At 36.3% G+C, this 15,582-nt stretch overlaps 2 protein-coding genes across 10 annotated transcripts; one reads left to right on the top strand and one right to left on the bottom strand.

Moving 5' to 3' along the window:
• The first annotated feature begins 1,553 nt into the window (after positions 1–1,553).
• On the top strand, positions 1,554–9,710 carry LOC126585079 (truncated transcription factor CAULIFLOWER A-like). Its single transcript, XM_050249479.1, has 7 exons — positions 1,554–1,957; positions 7,620–7,701; positions 7,886–7,950; positions 8,019–8,118; positions 8,736–8,777; positions 9,204–9,245; positions 9,365–9,710. Exons 1-7 carry the CDS (start codon positions 1,773–1,775, stop codon positions 9,452–9,454), a joined length of 606 nt encoding a protein of 201 aa, XP_050105436.1. The 5' UTR covers positions 1,554–1,772; the 3' UTR covers positions 9,455–9,710.
• Positions 9,616–13,463, bottom strand: LOC126585074 (probable F-actin-capping protein subunit beta). 9 transcript variants are annotated; one of them, XM_050249465.1, is made up of 9 exons: positions 13,199–13,463; positions 12,966–13,036; positions 12,541–12,651; positions 12,053–12,135; positions 11,884–11,957; positions 11,530–11,757; positions 11,204–11,296; positions 10,846–10,957; positions 9,616–10,244 (listed from the first exon to the last, which is right to left on the bottom strand). In XM_050249465.1, exons 1-8 carry the CDS (start codon positions 13,334–13,336, stop codon positions 10,874–10,876), a joined length of 882 nt encoding a protein of 293 aa, XP_050105422.1. In that variant the 5' UTR covers positions 13,337–13,463; the 3' UTR covers positions 9,616–10,244; positions 10,846–10,873. The 9 variants fall into 9 exon arrangements, 8 of the variants coding, with proteins under 8 accessions (XP_050105422.1, XP_050105421.1, XP_050105426.1 ...); XM_050249464.1 differs by lacking the exon at positions 9,616–10,244 and having other exon boundaries at positions 10,622–10,957; XM_050249469.1 differs by lacking the exon at positions 9,616–10,244 and having other exon boundaries at positions 10,622–10,957; positions 11,638–11,757.
• Positions 13,464–15,582: the final 2,119 nt, after the last annotated feature.

Below are 15,582 nucleotides of genomic sequence, written 5' to 3'. Positions count from 1 at the left end.
CCAAATTTAAATCTAAAGCCTAAAGTAATAAAAAAAATTATTTTATATGTTTCATATTTTTTCATAGTGTTCCATGAGTTTCATAGTGCCAGTTTAGATATTTTTCAATATTTATCGGAATTTAAATATTTTTAGGTTAAAATATTCAAAAAATTAAATTAGAATAATCCACATAATTTTTTTTTTTAAAAGTTACTTTAAGAAAAAATTGTCCTAAATTCATTATTTAATACTCCCAGGCTAAAAATTTAACTCAAAAAAAGTTGGAGGAGAAAAACTGTTTCTGTGTTAAAACCTAAATCTTCTAGGTTAAAAATTTTAGATTTTAGCTCAAGAGTTTGAGATGGTCTAAGTATATTTTGAAACAAAAAACACTGTATCTAGTGTTTCTTGCAGGAAATACTATATATGTGCTTTTTACAAAAAACATTTGTTTCTTCTACGAAGCATTTAAAATATTTTTCAGAATTCGTTCGAATTTTTACTAAGAATTTATTTTAAAAAACATCCAAGCGATCCTAGAATTTTTAAGCCCAGGAATTCAAGTGCGGTGGTTCCCAACTCAGCCGATATGGATGGATGAGGAAGGCAGATGTGTTCTGCGAGGAGCCGCACACCCAACGTCAATCCTCAATCCTAAAAGAGGATAGGTTTCCATAAAATAATGATGTGGACGTGGTTGACGCGACAAAAGCAAAAGTTGCCTACTGATTACCCTGAACGTTCAGACAGGATACAGTCTTCCAGATGTGTGGTCCCCAATATTACCAAATTAGGGCAGAGCGTTAAGCACTATTTATAGAAAATAAATAAATTTTAGTTACCTAATTTTGAAATCAAAGTGAAAATATAAGAAACAAAAGAGTTTAATTGATTGAACTAAGAATGGGGAATGAATATTAAGCACTAATTTTATACGTTGCTTAATATTATAGTTTAAAGAAATTTTTTTACTATAGTTTAATGAATTTTTTTTTTCATTTTAAAATGAAAATCTTATAGATAACCATTTATCGTATTAGTTAAAAACAATTATCTCTATATTTTAATACAAAATTTGAACTTATTTAACATTGATAAGTAAATGATTAACGTTACATCACCATCCCTCGGGCGATGTGAGCAAAAACATATCTACCAAAACCATAATAGAGGGTTTACCTTTTAATAGAATAATCTTATTTTGTTTTGAAAATGGCCGAAAAATATGGAAAGGGAACCTCATCGGATTTTTTCTTGGAAATCCTAAGAATTTCGTGATTATGATTGTAATTGTTCATCGTATATCGTACAGTTAGAAATCATTTCATTTAAAATTTAAAATTAAATATAAATAATACTTAACAAAAATTGATCGGACGGTGTACGATTAACGGTCACGATCAGACGATGTACGATTAACGGTCACGATCAGACGATGTACGATTAACGGTCACGATCACAATCCTTAGAATCCCAGAAAAAGGATCCGCCTTTTCTGAAAAATATGCCTTGCTGACATGTGCACCCAAAATAAAGCTACTCTCTTTGGTTCTGGTACGTTTCCTATTTTGTCCTATAAACAAAATTAGTAATATCCATAAATAAAAAAAGGTAAATTCCTTAAATGGTAGTTGGGTGGGAGGATCGCCGACGACTGAGAAACCCCTCCTCTGGTTTTCCTTCGAATTCGCTGCTGCTGCTTCTAGGTTAGGGCTCTACTCTCGCTCCCGGAAACTAGAGAGAGAAACAAGAGAGGGAGAGAGAGATTGAGATCAAGCAATCGCAAGTAAATGGGGCGAGGGAAGGTAGAGCTGAAGCTAATCGACGACAAGCTCAGGCGGCAAGTGACGTTTTCCAAGCGGAGAAGCGGACTGATCAAGAAGGCACGTGAGCTGTCCGTGCTCTGCGGGGTGGAGGTGGGCCTCGTCATCTTCTCCGCCAAGGGGAGGCTCTACGAGTTCTGTAGCGGCGAGAGGTACGCCCCCCTTTAATTTGTTCTTCCTTCTCAGTTTAGTTTTAGCTTAATAGGAACCGGGATCTCGACCCCAAAAAAAAAAAAAAAGCTTAAAAGGAACCGGGGCTGGGTACAGTTTAGTGTGGTTGGGGTTATTGTGGTTCGGTTCGATTCGAGGGTGGAAACCGTAATAAATTATGTTGACCTTCACCAAATTTAAATCCATATATGACCTTCACCAAATAACCAATACGCCAACATTTAATTTGCTAACTAAATTAAATATTTTGTATATTATGTTGTCCGGTTTAGAATCGGTTTCAAATATTAAGAAGAGAAATTAAATTTACTTAGCTTGCGGTTCGTTTCAAATTAAAACCGTTAAAATTAAAAAAAATGAATCATTCGGTGCGATCGAAGTTGATTTATGTTTAATTTCGATTTTATGTCCCAAGTGCCCGCCAGGAACTAGACAGCTGGCTCCGGATCTATCTTTTCTTCCTTTTTCTGTATGGGAACCGGATCCTCTCTGCATCCAAACAATTTAAGTAGAAGGATCGAATGATCCGGACCATTGAAATTTGATCTAATGGTTACAAATAGAAGATCCTTTAAAGTTAATAATAATTATAGCTGTTGAATTAAATTTCAATGGTCTGAATTATTTGATTATTGGACTCAGCTCATTTGGGTCCGAAGGTGATCCGGTTCCTTCTGTATGTATGTCTTTGCAGTGCTAGGCTGCTAGCTAGCTACCATCTTGTAATTAAAAGTTGGAAGTTTTAACGAAAAATTCGTGGTACTGTTCACTATAACGAAAGATTATATTTTTACACTAAAAGGTCAAATTTGATATTATTTATTTTACCTTTTATTTTATTTTTATCGTTAAAACTCAAAGTTTTTAAATCATTTTGATTTGTTTTCTTTAAGAGTTACCAATCAATGGATCCATTTATTTTATTTATTTTTTGTTGATGTATGTGCTATCTTTTCACATGTTTTGTATAACTTTTGAAGTGATAATTTTTATGCTTCTTTCGCCTTTTGAGGTAAATTTTTTTTTTTGAATTACTTAACTAATATCAATTACATAATTTTGAACTTTAATTATTTAAACACATTGAAACTTACTATTAACTAGGAAATTATTTTTTTTCTAAAAATTAAAATAAAATTGTTTAAAGAAAACTCGTATGTGGTTATACCTCAGATTGAAAACAATGAAAACATAAATGAAATCTCCAATTTAGCGTTAAAAGACAACATGTATAAATCCGTTTAGCTCTCGATATTCTTTGTCCTTCGCTTACAAAGAGGAGGGTTTCGAATTTTGAGTTTCCAGCCTTCTCCTACCCATTACGCTTCCAACGCTCGCCATTGGACTAAATTTCCCATTGACTATGCAAGAGATTTATTGGAGCGACTACATCCATCATCCACCGTTACTAACGAATGAACACCTTTAGACAACCTTTAGCATCAATCTCTTCAAGGGGCATGGGGCGGACCCGAGTTGTTGTATATGAATACTATATACATATTTATATATTATTCCTTTTCTTCCTCTATATTGTTAATATTCGATGGGGAAAAAGTGGATGCTGTTTTCCCAAACTTAGTAGAATATGTAAGTATAGATGCCTCCAATAAGAGAAAAACGCCTCCCTTCTCTCTCCCCTGCCGTTTTGCTCCATCAGTCACTGATGGTAGGCTGGTAGCTTACCCTATCTCTCGGAAGATGATAGCTCGCCTCAATCCTCGAATTCCGGTGTTAGTGGGCCTGAGCTCGGTCTCAGATTGGGTGCATTGTTGTTGCACCAGATTTAAGTTAGCCCCAAAATTATATATAATCCCTAACCGTAACAACTACTTAGATCCCCTTCCTCTGTGCATCACACGAATGCTCTCCTATACCCTCCCACTCCTCAGCCCCCAAGTCCTCCATTTGTTTGTTGGATACCTGCTTTCGATGGAGAAGCCTCTTCTAGCCATTGTGTTTGCTACCCACCTCGAGAGCGAGTTGTCGCTCACTTAGATGAATGTGGGCAAAACCGCTGTACAGCTACTTTTGGGTATCTGCACCGCCTCCTTCAACGGTTCTGATGGTGTTTTGTCTTCTTGTTTGGTTGGCATTACCAGTTTTCCCTTGCTGGTCCTTGAGTGGTTGATATGGTTGCTGGTGCTGGCTGCTTTCTTTTGCTGAGTATTTTAGAGGCAAATTTGTGTATTCTTTGTGCATCTTTGTTGTTGAGGGGATTAGATATGTTCTTCAATTAGGACTTATTTGCATATGTGGTTTGTCTTTTGGCCCTTATGTTTTGTTGGTGCTGACCGCATATCAACTGATCTGAACGGAGGATTGGTGAGGTATATGGTGGTTGTGGCAAAGACGACTTGCGTCAACATAGTCTAATTGGGCATCATGTTCCTTGAGCTTCTTGGTCCACTTGGCCTACTAGCAGCTTTTCTTTAAGTTTATCTCATCTTATGTAACATTTTCTTCTATTAATGAAGTTTATGTTTGATAAAAAAAACTCAACTTATGTTCGATATACATTTACTTGACGTGAAATGTATTATTGCCAAACCATTTGGCAACATAAGATACCAAACATTGAATTGATCAAGTTCTGACCTGAATAGCATGTGATTCATATGCACATTGTTGGGTTCGTTAGGAAAATAGAACATTGCACCTCAACTTGAGAAACAATCACATACCTCATCTTATCATCCACTAGCTTATCACATACCTCAACCTTTCATAGATTGTCGGATCACATTAATTTGTGAACAAATAATAAGTGATATGGAATCCTAAGTGTGGAAAAATAAGTAATAGTAACTCTCATAAGCAACTAAAATAGTGACTAATCAATATAATCACCATTTGATCCGATAGAGTTGTGTGTGACGACTGCTATTGTTGTCGAGATTCTGGTACGCACTCATGTATATCAATAGTTGCACGCATTGTATTGAAAGTGAGTTTGTAAGATCACGTTAACATGTCAAGTAGTGTTTCCATCACATGAAAGAATTTCTTAAATAATTCAGGGAAAAATAGTATAGCATGATACGTTGAGATGATAAAGAAAAGTTTGCATGCATAAGGAGTGATATGGTAATAGTTAGAGTAATATTGGTTAAATTTCCATGCATGTCGTGAGCATGTCTGTGATGAAGTTTTGTTTGGCGAAGCACTATATATATAGTAGAATATATATTGGATCATCAGAGTTCCAAAGTATTTGCATGATTATTTGGTGATTTTTGCGTCTAAGAACTAATTAATTAGCTTGCTCGGGTTTGTTAACCTTCTTCAACTTGAAAAATAAAAAGGAAAAAAAATATCAGTAGTTCCCTGTAGTAAGTGTATTTGTATTGGTATCATCACTCCATGGGAAGGACCATGTTAATTACAAGAATTTAACACCCTCAACTCTTACTGCAGAAAGAAGAAAGGTGTAGTCTGCTCCATAAAGGGCGAAGGTACATAAGTTTATAAAGTTCAATAAAATCTAATGTGGTATTATATATAATTAAATATAGGAAAGAAAGACCAGGATCAAAATATTCGTAATAATATACCTAAAAGAAGGACCAAGTTCAAAATCTATGGCATTGCAGATGGCATTTTATCGTAGTGTCGGAAAGCAATCATGCATATGTACTCTGGTGTGAATTCCCCTTCACCTTAACAATTAACAATTTAACGACTAACATTATCGTTTGCTAAAAAAAATCTATCACATCATTGTTAAAAAAAAATCACCTCTATAAGAAAATTATGTTATAATTCCTTTTGAAATTTTGTTTTTCATTTATTTCCATATGATCTGACTATAAATGTGAAATTGACTAGTATTGATATGAGAGAACGTTAAAATACAATAAATATGTAGATAAGTTCTGCATGCATGTAAATAAAATATGCGTATGATAATCCACCGACATACTTACAGTCCTAGGTTAATCTCCTAGGTTGCCATCTGGCTTCGAGTTAAACAAAACCGGGAGAAGTCCAACTCCTTCGAAGCCCTTACAAAGTTTATTAAATTTCTGATGCGAGACAATGCTTCACACTCTCAACGATAATCAATTGCATATCACGTCGTGCACATCCTTTTGTCTACTATATATGTTACATTTTTGTTGTCCCGACTTAGGGTCCTTTTAAAATGTTTCTCTGGAAAGTACTTTTGCTTATAAACACTTTCATTAGCAACAATCAAAATGTCTATACATTCAATTGTTTCTTGATAAAGCACTTGGAACTCTTTAAGAAGCACTTGCTAGGTATTTTTCATAAAAGCACTTAGAAATGCTTTTACAATTTAGAAAGATTTTAACTTTTTACGTCAAACATTGTCAACACTTAATTTTTTGAAAGCGGTTTTAGCTATTCCTAGAACTCTTCCAAACATACATTTTAACTGCAATATGAAGCTTAACTTTGATGTTTATATCTAGTAGTGGTGCAGTATATAGTGATAAGGCCCAACTATTTGATCCATCAGTTCTCCCTTGTGTCCAGTTTTCATCGATTCTTGAGCGTCCATCTTGAAGTGTTGTCGAAATAGGAATAGGATCCTATCTGGATCCTGTTTGTAAGGATCCCGAGAATTACTTCATCGTGTATGTTCATCTGTCATCCTGCGGTCATAAATTATTTTGAAATTTTTTTATTTAAAATTGAAATAAATAAAAAAAATTCAAAATGATTTCTGATCAAGTGGCATGATGTACGATGAACGGATACGATGAAGTAATCCCCGAAATCCTAGGATCCGGAGAGAATCCTCATCTGTTGAAATAATCATGGCATGCACCTTACATTGAGAGTAAAATAGTAAATGTCACTCGTTTAAACTTCTAGGGGGATTTATACCTAAAAGGTGTTATTTTTCTATGTTCTTCTATTGGTTTGGCTTTCCTATAAGTTCATAACTTGTGGTGAAAGGGTTATTTATCTTAGCAGTTTACATTCACGGGTGCATTTTTGCTCACCACCCTATGTATCATCGTTAGATGAGCTTAAATTTATATTTTGTGTCTATCCACTACACAAGTTTCGAAATATAAACTTATTGAACGATGATAAATAAGTTGGTAAGCATCACAATCACTTGAGAATGGTGAGCAAAAACATTCTCAAAATCTAGAGAGAGAAAGCGAGCAGCGCCCAGGAGGACAACTTTAAGCCTACATCAACAAGAAGAATACAAAAAAGAGCTCCCATAAAAAAGAAAAAGAAAAGAGAAATAAATAAAGAAAGTGTATGAAAAACAAAATGCCATTCTTTCGAGGACAAACTACATGTAGTCCATGTAGTTTGCACAAAATTGTACTTCTATCCCTGTAGTTTCAATTTTATTCAGTTTTGGTCCCTATTGTTTTCTATTGTGTTTCAGTTCAAGATATGTATTCACCTTAGCTCTGATACCATGGTAGATATGAAAAATCAATTAGAAATACGTGGAAACACCAAGTTCTTTTAAGCCCTTAACGAAAAATCAATTGGTACTTGAGTATGTTATCATGAAGTCCAATCATCACTCAGTACGTTTTTCACATGTTAGATAGACTCTTATTCTCCACACGAGAGGAGCCGCTACTGTAAGTATATCATGGATGGTTTATTTCTTTCATAATTAATGCACATAATTATCTACTTCAGTTTGGGAAAGCTTCTGGAGCGTTACCAGATGCATAGTGAAGAGGAAATTGGTGCTTCCAAGAATGCTGGTGGTACTGACAAGGTTAGCATCAAAGACACCTGCCAGGCACCATCTGGGCTACCCCCAGAAGATTGGATTAATAACTTCAATTTACTGTATTTGTTAGGACTTCATGTTTTGTATCAGTGTCGAAATAATTACAAACACCAGTAGCAATACTTGCAACCTATCGTCTCTTCTCACATTCTGCTAATCTCGGGTGCAGAAGCATAATTCGGAATGTAGTGATCTCCGCGCAGGCGCTAACCGATCTCCGAAAATGATTCAAAGGTAAGTATCATGTACAGAAGCTTCGTTACATTCACCCACGTGACCAAGATCTGATTATGTGTTTGCAGTGGTAGGGAGGCACAAGACCTTGATAATCTAGATGTTCCAGAGCTCACCCAGCTTGAAGAGGAATTAGATGCACTTTTAAGACAAACAAGATCAAGAAAGGTTGTTTCTTTATGCTCAGACCATTATTAATTAGTTCATATTCTGGTTTCACTTAGACTGGTTTCAATGGATCTTTCAATTAAGTGAAGTACCTATTTTCGGAATATAAACCTGCATACAGAGCTTCTTTTTCTAGCTGGGATTGTGTCGAAGATCAGTAATGTATGAAACGTCTGTTCTCTTTTGTTATGTTTTTGTCCTTGAGTTTTGGAAGTTGGCAAGTTCTGTTGTTTCCATGATATCAAGGTATTTTGTTCATGTTTTGAGTGAAGTTTAAGCTACAAAATATATGATTCGTCTATGAAACTGCAATTTCATGTGTAACAACATCGATAAGTGTTTTACGACACAAGTTTACTGATATTTGATCATTTCAGTAATTCCAGAGATTAACATATATGTGCACTAATACAAATTCGATGGTGTTCCTGTGTCATAAATAACTAGGAATGTAAAGAAAGAAAAAATCAGTTCAAGTCACTCGATTATCGTTGAAATAACCACACAGTAGTAACAGATACATGAAGTGTTTATATAATTTGTGTCGTGTATTGGAAGTACAGTTAAGTCTAATAGATTGGTGGTAAAAACTCACTTGAGTACTACTGATAATGCAGACGCAGCTGATGATGGAAAACCTTACAGCTCTTATCGAGACGGTATGCATTCTCTCTCTCTGACATCATCTGTTCTTTCTCTGATAATGGAAGGAGTTCTAATTCTATTCTATTGCCATTTGCATTCTGTTTGAGGGCATATCCACATTACACCTACGTTGATCAGCGGTCCATGTGTACTGTGATATGCCCTCCCCCGAACTCACGGTTCTTGCAGGGACTTGCATTTTTGTTGTTTCATTATTTTTGTGGTTTGGGAGAAGGGGAGGGGAAAGTGTAGATTAAAATCAACTATAGTGGTTCACTAATATTTTTCTTATATACTCAGTTGTCTGATCACTTGATCACTGCATTTCTGCTGGTGCCATATATATTTACATATTCAGATGGTTTAAATATTTGTGGAGTGATTTGGACAGAGTTTTGATTTGAATTTGGTGTATTATGCATGGCTCTATTTCTGAACAGGAAAAACAGCTGAAGGAAGAGAAGCGTCTCATAGAAAATGAGGTATATACGTAAACAATTATGTATTTGTTGAGTTATTGGAGAAATGAAGGTAGAAGTTGTGATAGAAAAGCAAGTGAAAAACAAGTACTCACAGTCACTTGATGGCTTTAATTTATCAGATTGCAGCACTGAATCTGAAGGAGCAGGCAGACCAAGGACTGAGCTGCCGACGAGGAACCGGATCAGCAGAGCACTTCCTCCGACTATAACATCAACAACAACAACAGCTGCAGCAGCGACGACGATGTTCCGGCCACCAAACTTAATTTAATTGTTTTTCAAAAAGTAAAAAATGACGAGACACAGTACAAACCAACTCAGTTCAAGCCCAGGATGCGAGACAAATAGTCCATGCTGGGCAGGGTGATCATTCAAACAACAAATAAATATTGTCCTTAATTAAAACACAACCAAAAACTGATTATTTGCAACAAAAAACAAGAGATACTTCCCCGTTACGAAACATTTACAGATTGCCATCACATGAATGAATTACTCATCCGGATATATTTCAGGATTCCAGAAATTGACCATTCTTAAGAAAGAGAAGAAAAGGAAGAGATGGGAGCGACGACGGAGGGAAACATCGTTATTTTGGGCCATGCCAAAAGATTTCACTACAAGAGCAGCGAGAATCGACTTCTTGGCAAGAGGGTTCCTGGATTATGTATGAATACAGCCTCAAAGACCATCCATTTCTGCTGTTGACAATGATGGTGATGAGCTGCCAACTCCGAAAGAGCGATAGGACCACGGAAAAGAGGAAGGGAAAGTTTTAAGGCTACTGTCGTTGCTTCTGCTGGCGGCGACTGTGATGATACTGCAGCGCAATCAAAAGCCAAGAAGAAGATTCCAAGAAAAACTGATGATAAATTGGTGGCTGCTGATTCGATTTCTACTCCCGCTTCCATGTCACTTCATGATGTTATGGATGATCCGTACAGTTTCATTAATAGGATCAATGTTCAGCATCATTCATCGTTCTTCCACTTTTTCGATCTGCAAAAGACTTCAAGAACGAGCCATTAATCCTTAGATTCCATTACAAATTAACAAAACTAGAAAGAATCGACAACCAGAGGTTTTATCTGTTAAGATCCTAAATTATTTCCAACCAAACTTCTTTCCCGGCAAGAGGCGCCTCAAACTCTTCCGGGAGCAACAATTTGCATTGCCATAGCCCGAGACGGTGCCTCAAGCTCTCCAGCCGTGCTTGTGGAAATGTTAATACGACGTTGGTTTTTGTATGGTTACAGTAGCAACCTACTTGATTGATTTAGCTAGGGTTTGTTATTTTGGCTTGGCGTATTGTACATGGTTTAGGGTTAATGGGATAATATGATTTTGCTTAATATCAAATAACTTGACACACAAGGTTAATGGCTAATATGATTTTACTAACTCAAGAACACAATTGATAATGAGTATGAAAATACAAAATCCACGAGGCGTTTTCGATTCACAAACCGGCCATCTTCTCTACTGTGCAATGGCACAAGGCCACCAAGTGGTACAATTCAAAACAACAGAACATTTCAAAAACTAGATAATGACATAAAGTACAGCAGAACCCTAATCGCTTAAGTTTGACAACCAATACCTAGTGAGTGACTGGTATTCCCCCTTGTTCAGCTGTCAGGCAGTCTCATCACTACTTCAGATGGTGGTCGTAAAGTGCAAACCATCTCTTTCGTCTTCCCAAAATAAACCTGCAATAAGCAGATCAATGACAATTTAAATTCCAACGATAAATATACGAAGCCCTTTGTAAACCTTACTGTTTAGTCACAACTGCACAGTGGTTCAAGTGCCAGTGAGACATCTAGTACGTGGTAACCCAATGCTTTCAGCGGTCATGGATGGCTCTTAGTTCCATAACTTGACAAAACATTGTGTAGACGGAGCTGTAGAGCAGGATGTAGAAACGTAAGTGTGCATGTAAGGAAGCACAGTAGCTGATCGAGTGAATTTCTCAGCTTGCTCTCCATTTCTTCGATCATTCTTCCCATGTTACAAATATGGCCTTCTTGAATTGAGAGGTGCATATTCATCTACAAAGCCAAAAAGAAAGAGTACTTGATCCATCCCAGGATATCATACAAATAGTACATGCAGGGCAGCACAGAAAAACAGATGTTGAGTGATCATTCAAACAGCAAATCTTGTGCTCAATTAATTTAAACCATATCAGCTCCAACAATATAACACAATCACAGAGATTTCACAGCACTTTCATTGGCGTACATCAAGTTTTTCTCTTAACTATCAAAAGAGAGAAGAGTACCATTTCTCCCCGAACCGACTTGTTTGTACCTCTCAAAAAAATGTTTCCACAAGCAAAATTGTACAGAAGATCAAATTCCTCGATTGAAAAAGAATAAAGTGTGATTACGTGTCGTCTAATTGATCCAGACAAAGTGAATGTGCCTGATGACTCATTATCAGTAGTCAAAGGCAGCATGACAGTGCTGGTTAAACGGTAATGAGCTGTTCCTTCCTCCTCCGGACCCACCTATGTAAAAAAAAAAAGTTCCTGAATGACAGTTAGTGGAAGTGTGAAAGGGGGGAGAGTGTCAGGACTACATGAACACCTTCACCACAGATGTACATTGTTCCTACCATGACAAATAGAGTTTACCTCAATCACATGTATAGCATCCCATGGCCCCTCCTGCAGATAACCTCTCCGACCTTGCCCTGTCTTGGAGCCATCTGAATCCCCTCAAAAAATAAAAATCAGCAAATATACATATAACAGAACATAAATTGAATTTTGCATCTCCTTGGAGAAAGTTCAGGCAGTATACCTTTCTTGATTAAAAAGCAGCCGACAAAACCTTCGTTAACATCCTCCCACATATAAACTGAAGAAATGCCACCTTCATAGTACCTACCAAATTACCGGTTAATCAAGCTGTATAAAATCTTCAGAAGGAAACAAAGAACAGAACCACTATGCTAAAATAAATTGCATGAGCATACTTACGACACATTCTTTCCTTTTTCCTTTTTTCGAAAATTTGCTAAAAAGGTCGTACCCAGTGCACAAGGCTCCCGCTTTACGCACGGTCTGGGAGAGGTGAATGTCGGCTAGCCTTACCCCCATTTATGGAGAGGCTGCTCCCAAGTCTCGAACCCGAGACCTACTGCTCATGGGCGAAGGCACTTGCCATCGCACCAAGTGCGACCTCTTTTCGAAAATTTGCTAATGGAAGAAAAATCATTTTGTAAGTGTTTTATAAAGTTCAACCAATGCCAAGAACAACAGAAGAATGAGGTAAGTAAAGGACCTCACTGGTCACGAAAAATGGCAAAGATGTCGTTTGCTTCAACTTCAAGTTTCCTCAACTCAGATGGGAGGCTGCCGTCTTCTAGCAGCGGATGATATTTGTTTGACCAAGGTGATCTACATGGAAATATAGTAGCAAAAATATCACCATAGGCAATCGATGTTCACAGAAGAGAAACGATTGTACGAAAAAAGAAAAAACAGGATTACACAGTTATACCTGCATTGCACTAATCACACCAATATCTGCATGTGAACCAAAACAATAAATTAAATTAAATTAATCAAACTATATCAAACATCCAGATTCACAAATCAAGGCCAGATCTGCTACCTCTAAAATGTCCTAAAAAAATGTAGCAATTAAAGTGTAAAATATCAGAATACTAACACCAACCCATCAAATTTGACAAAAGATTTGAGGGTTTTACCTGTAAGAGTCTGCATCTCTGTTATATTCACACAAAATGAACTCCTTCCCGTATTTCATATCGCACAAAGCCTGAATTTCGGGAAATCAGAGCAACACTGTGACTAAAATTTGAATTTCAAGACAACATTTTATTTTATTTTTTTGGGACTAAAATGAAACCCTATGAGAAAGAAAATGGAAAGTGAAAAGTGGATTGGATTGGATTTTCTCGGAAAACAAACAGGGGAGAACCTGGAGTGGCTGATCGACTTGAGAGAGGAGATCGGAGGAGTGCTGGGGGAGAAGGAAGAGAAGGGCGGAGAGAGCCGTCTCAGTGTGCTTGGGAGGCATCCGACGCATCCGACGCATCAGTCCCATTGCTGCTTCCATTTTCCCCTTGTTTTCTTTTTCTTTTGTTTTTCTGGTTCGAAATTCGGATTTTGATTTCTTTCGTTTCACGAGTTTCTAATTATTTTTTGGGTTGTTTGTTTGTTCGGGTATTATAAACTCCCATAAGCAAAAAGAAAAGAGGCGCCTTGTTTTGTTTGACCCGAGTTTCTCTCGCGGGAACTCCCCACTCACACACTTATTTGTGACTATATTATTATTTTGTTGATTTTAATTTTCTCATTGACCATTCGAATTTAAGATGTCTTTCTTACATTACATTATTAGGCTAAATTTTTCTTGGATCTAAATTTTTGTTTTTGAAGCTAATAAGTATTAAGTAATTTAGCTACATTCATCATTTTTTTAGATAAAAAATATAAATTTGTTTAGATGTGTTTTTAAAATAAATGGAAGTGTTTTTAGGTTTTAAAACACTTAAAGTGCATTTTAGAAGAAACATCAGTTATGTGTTTTTTGCAAAAAACACTTCAAGTACTTTTTTTTAAATTCACTTGCAATTTTTTAAGAATTGATTCCAAAAAGCATTATCAAAAGTGTATTTATTAGTCTTTTCGAAAACACTTCCAAAATGAAACCCTATGAGAAATAAAATGAAAAGTGAAAATTGGATTGGATTGGATTTTCTCGGAAAACAAACAGGGGAGAACCTGGAGAGGCTATTGACTCGAGAGAGGAGATCGGAGGAGTGCTGGGGGAGAAGGGAGAGAAGGTGGAGGGAGCCATCTCAGTGTGCTTGGGAGGCATCTGACGCATCAGTCCCATCGCTTTTTCCATTTTCCCCTTGTTTTCTTTTTCTTTTATTTTTCTGGTTTGAAATTCAGATTTTGATTTCTTTCGTTTCATGAGTCTAAATATTTTTTGTGTTGTTTGTTTGTTCGGGTTAATATTTGAACATTAGGCTGCAAAAATAAAGAAGCTCAGAGATGCCAATTAAAAGAAGACTTGCTCGAAGCCTAGCACTAGGTCCAGAGATAAGTTGGCGCCTCCCCATTAATGCATAGACCATGTGTCTATGATTTAAATGTTAAGTGTTGGAGGGGATAGTCAATTTAGGATTTGATAAGATTTTAAAATCAGGGTGTAGTCAATTATGATTTGAAACAGGATTTTAAAGGAGTTTGAAATCATAGTGTAGTGAAATTAGGATTTAAGAGGATTTTAAAGAATACAACCAAATCCATGGATAGTCAATTACGTTTCTAATAAAGTCCATCAAATCTAAGTGTAGTGAGAACATCAAAGATTTGCTAGGATTTTAATGAATGGAGGATTTTGATGGATTTGAGAGTGAGTTGTATAAATACCAATGCCATCCAGAATCCGACCCTCCCCCCTCAGATTTCTTTTCACATTCATCATACTTCCTCTCTCAGTTAGAAGAAGAACAGTCTTCCTCAATCGGTATTGTTTTTCTCTTCCGAGATTGATAAACCCAAGCTTTGAGGAAAACCATATTTATTGTTTGGCAGTGCCTTCACCCATTGTATGCCCCAATTTCTCGATTATTATAATTCCCCCCACCCCACCCCATATTCATTTTTCACAAAAGAGCAAATAAATTATATATAAATTTCTAATATTTCACAATTCGTTTATGAACAATTTATATATATAATTTTGGTTCCTTGAGTCAGCTTTTATATTGTGGGTTTTGCTTGGTTTATGGTGAAGTAATTAGCAAAACCCAGTTGCCACAAGCTGGATTTATTGAAAAAAATTCGGGTTTAGGAACACAGATCTTTGCATGTTTACGGAAATGTAAGAAAGTTGGAAGCTTTTCTTCAAAAACCCATTTGTTAATTTGGTGGCTTTTCCAATAACTAACCGGTTGAATTTGCAGTTTTGCTTGGCTGCTAAGCTGAATTTGGCTCTTTTGGAATTACCCATTTTCCAGTTACAGAATTGGATTCTTATTTCTTTCGTTTCAATTTGAACAACTAATAGATAATTTTGATTTGGTACTTTGGTTTGATAATTTTGATTTGTATAGAGCAGCAAATTATAGTGAAACACGACAAATTAACCCCAAATAATAGATTACTTGAACCCAAAATAAAGAAAAAGGCTATGCAAATGTATGCAAATTGCTCCAAGTTCATGTGGCAAAATGTATAGAGACCTGTACAATAGGACGTGTTTCAGAAAATTAGTCTCCAACTACCATCTGAAAGCCAGGATTATTACTATGGACATGTGGAGAGACAAACAAGGTGACTGCAACAACA

The sequence above is a fragment of the Malus sylvestris genome, chromosome 10 (genome assembly GCF_916048215.2).
Source record: "Malus sylvestris chromosome 10, drMalSylv7.2, whole genome shotgun sequence".
NCBI classification, from domain to species: Eukaryota; Viridiplantae; Streptophyta; class Magnoliopsida; order Rosales; family Rosaceae; genus Malus; species Malus sylvestris.
The sequence above is the reverse complement of the archived record's forward strand: the minus strand, read 5'-3'. Positions and strand labels throughout refer to the sequence as shown.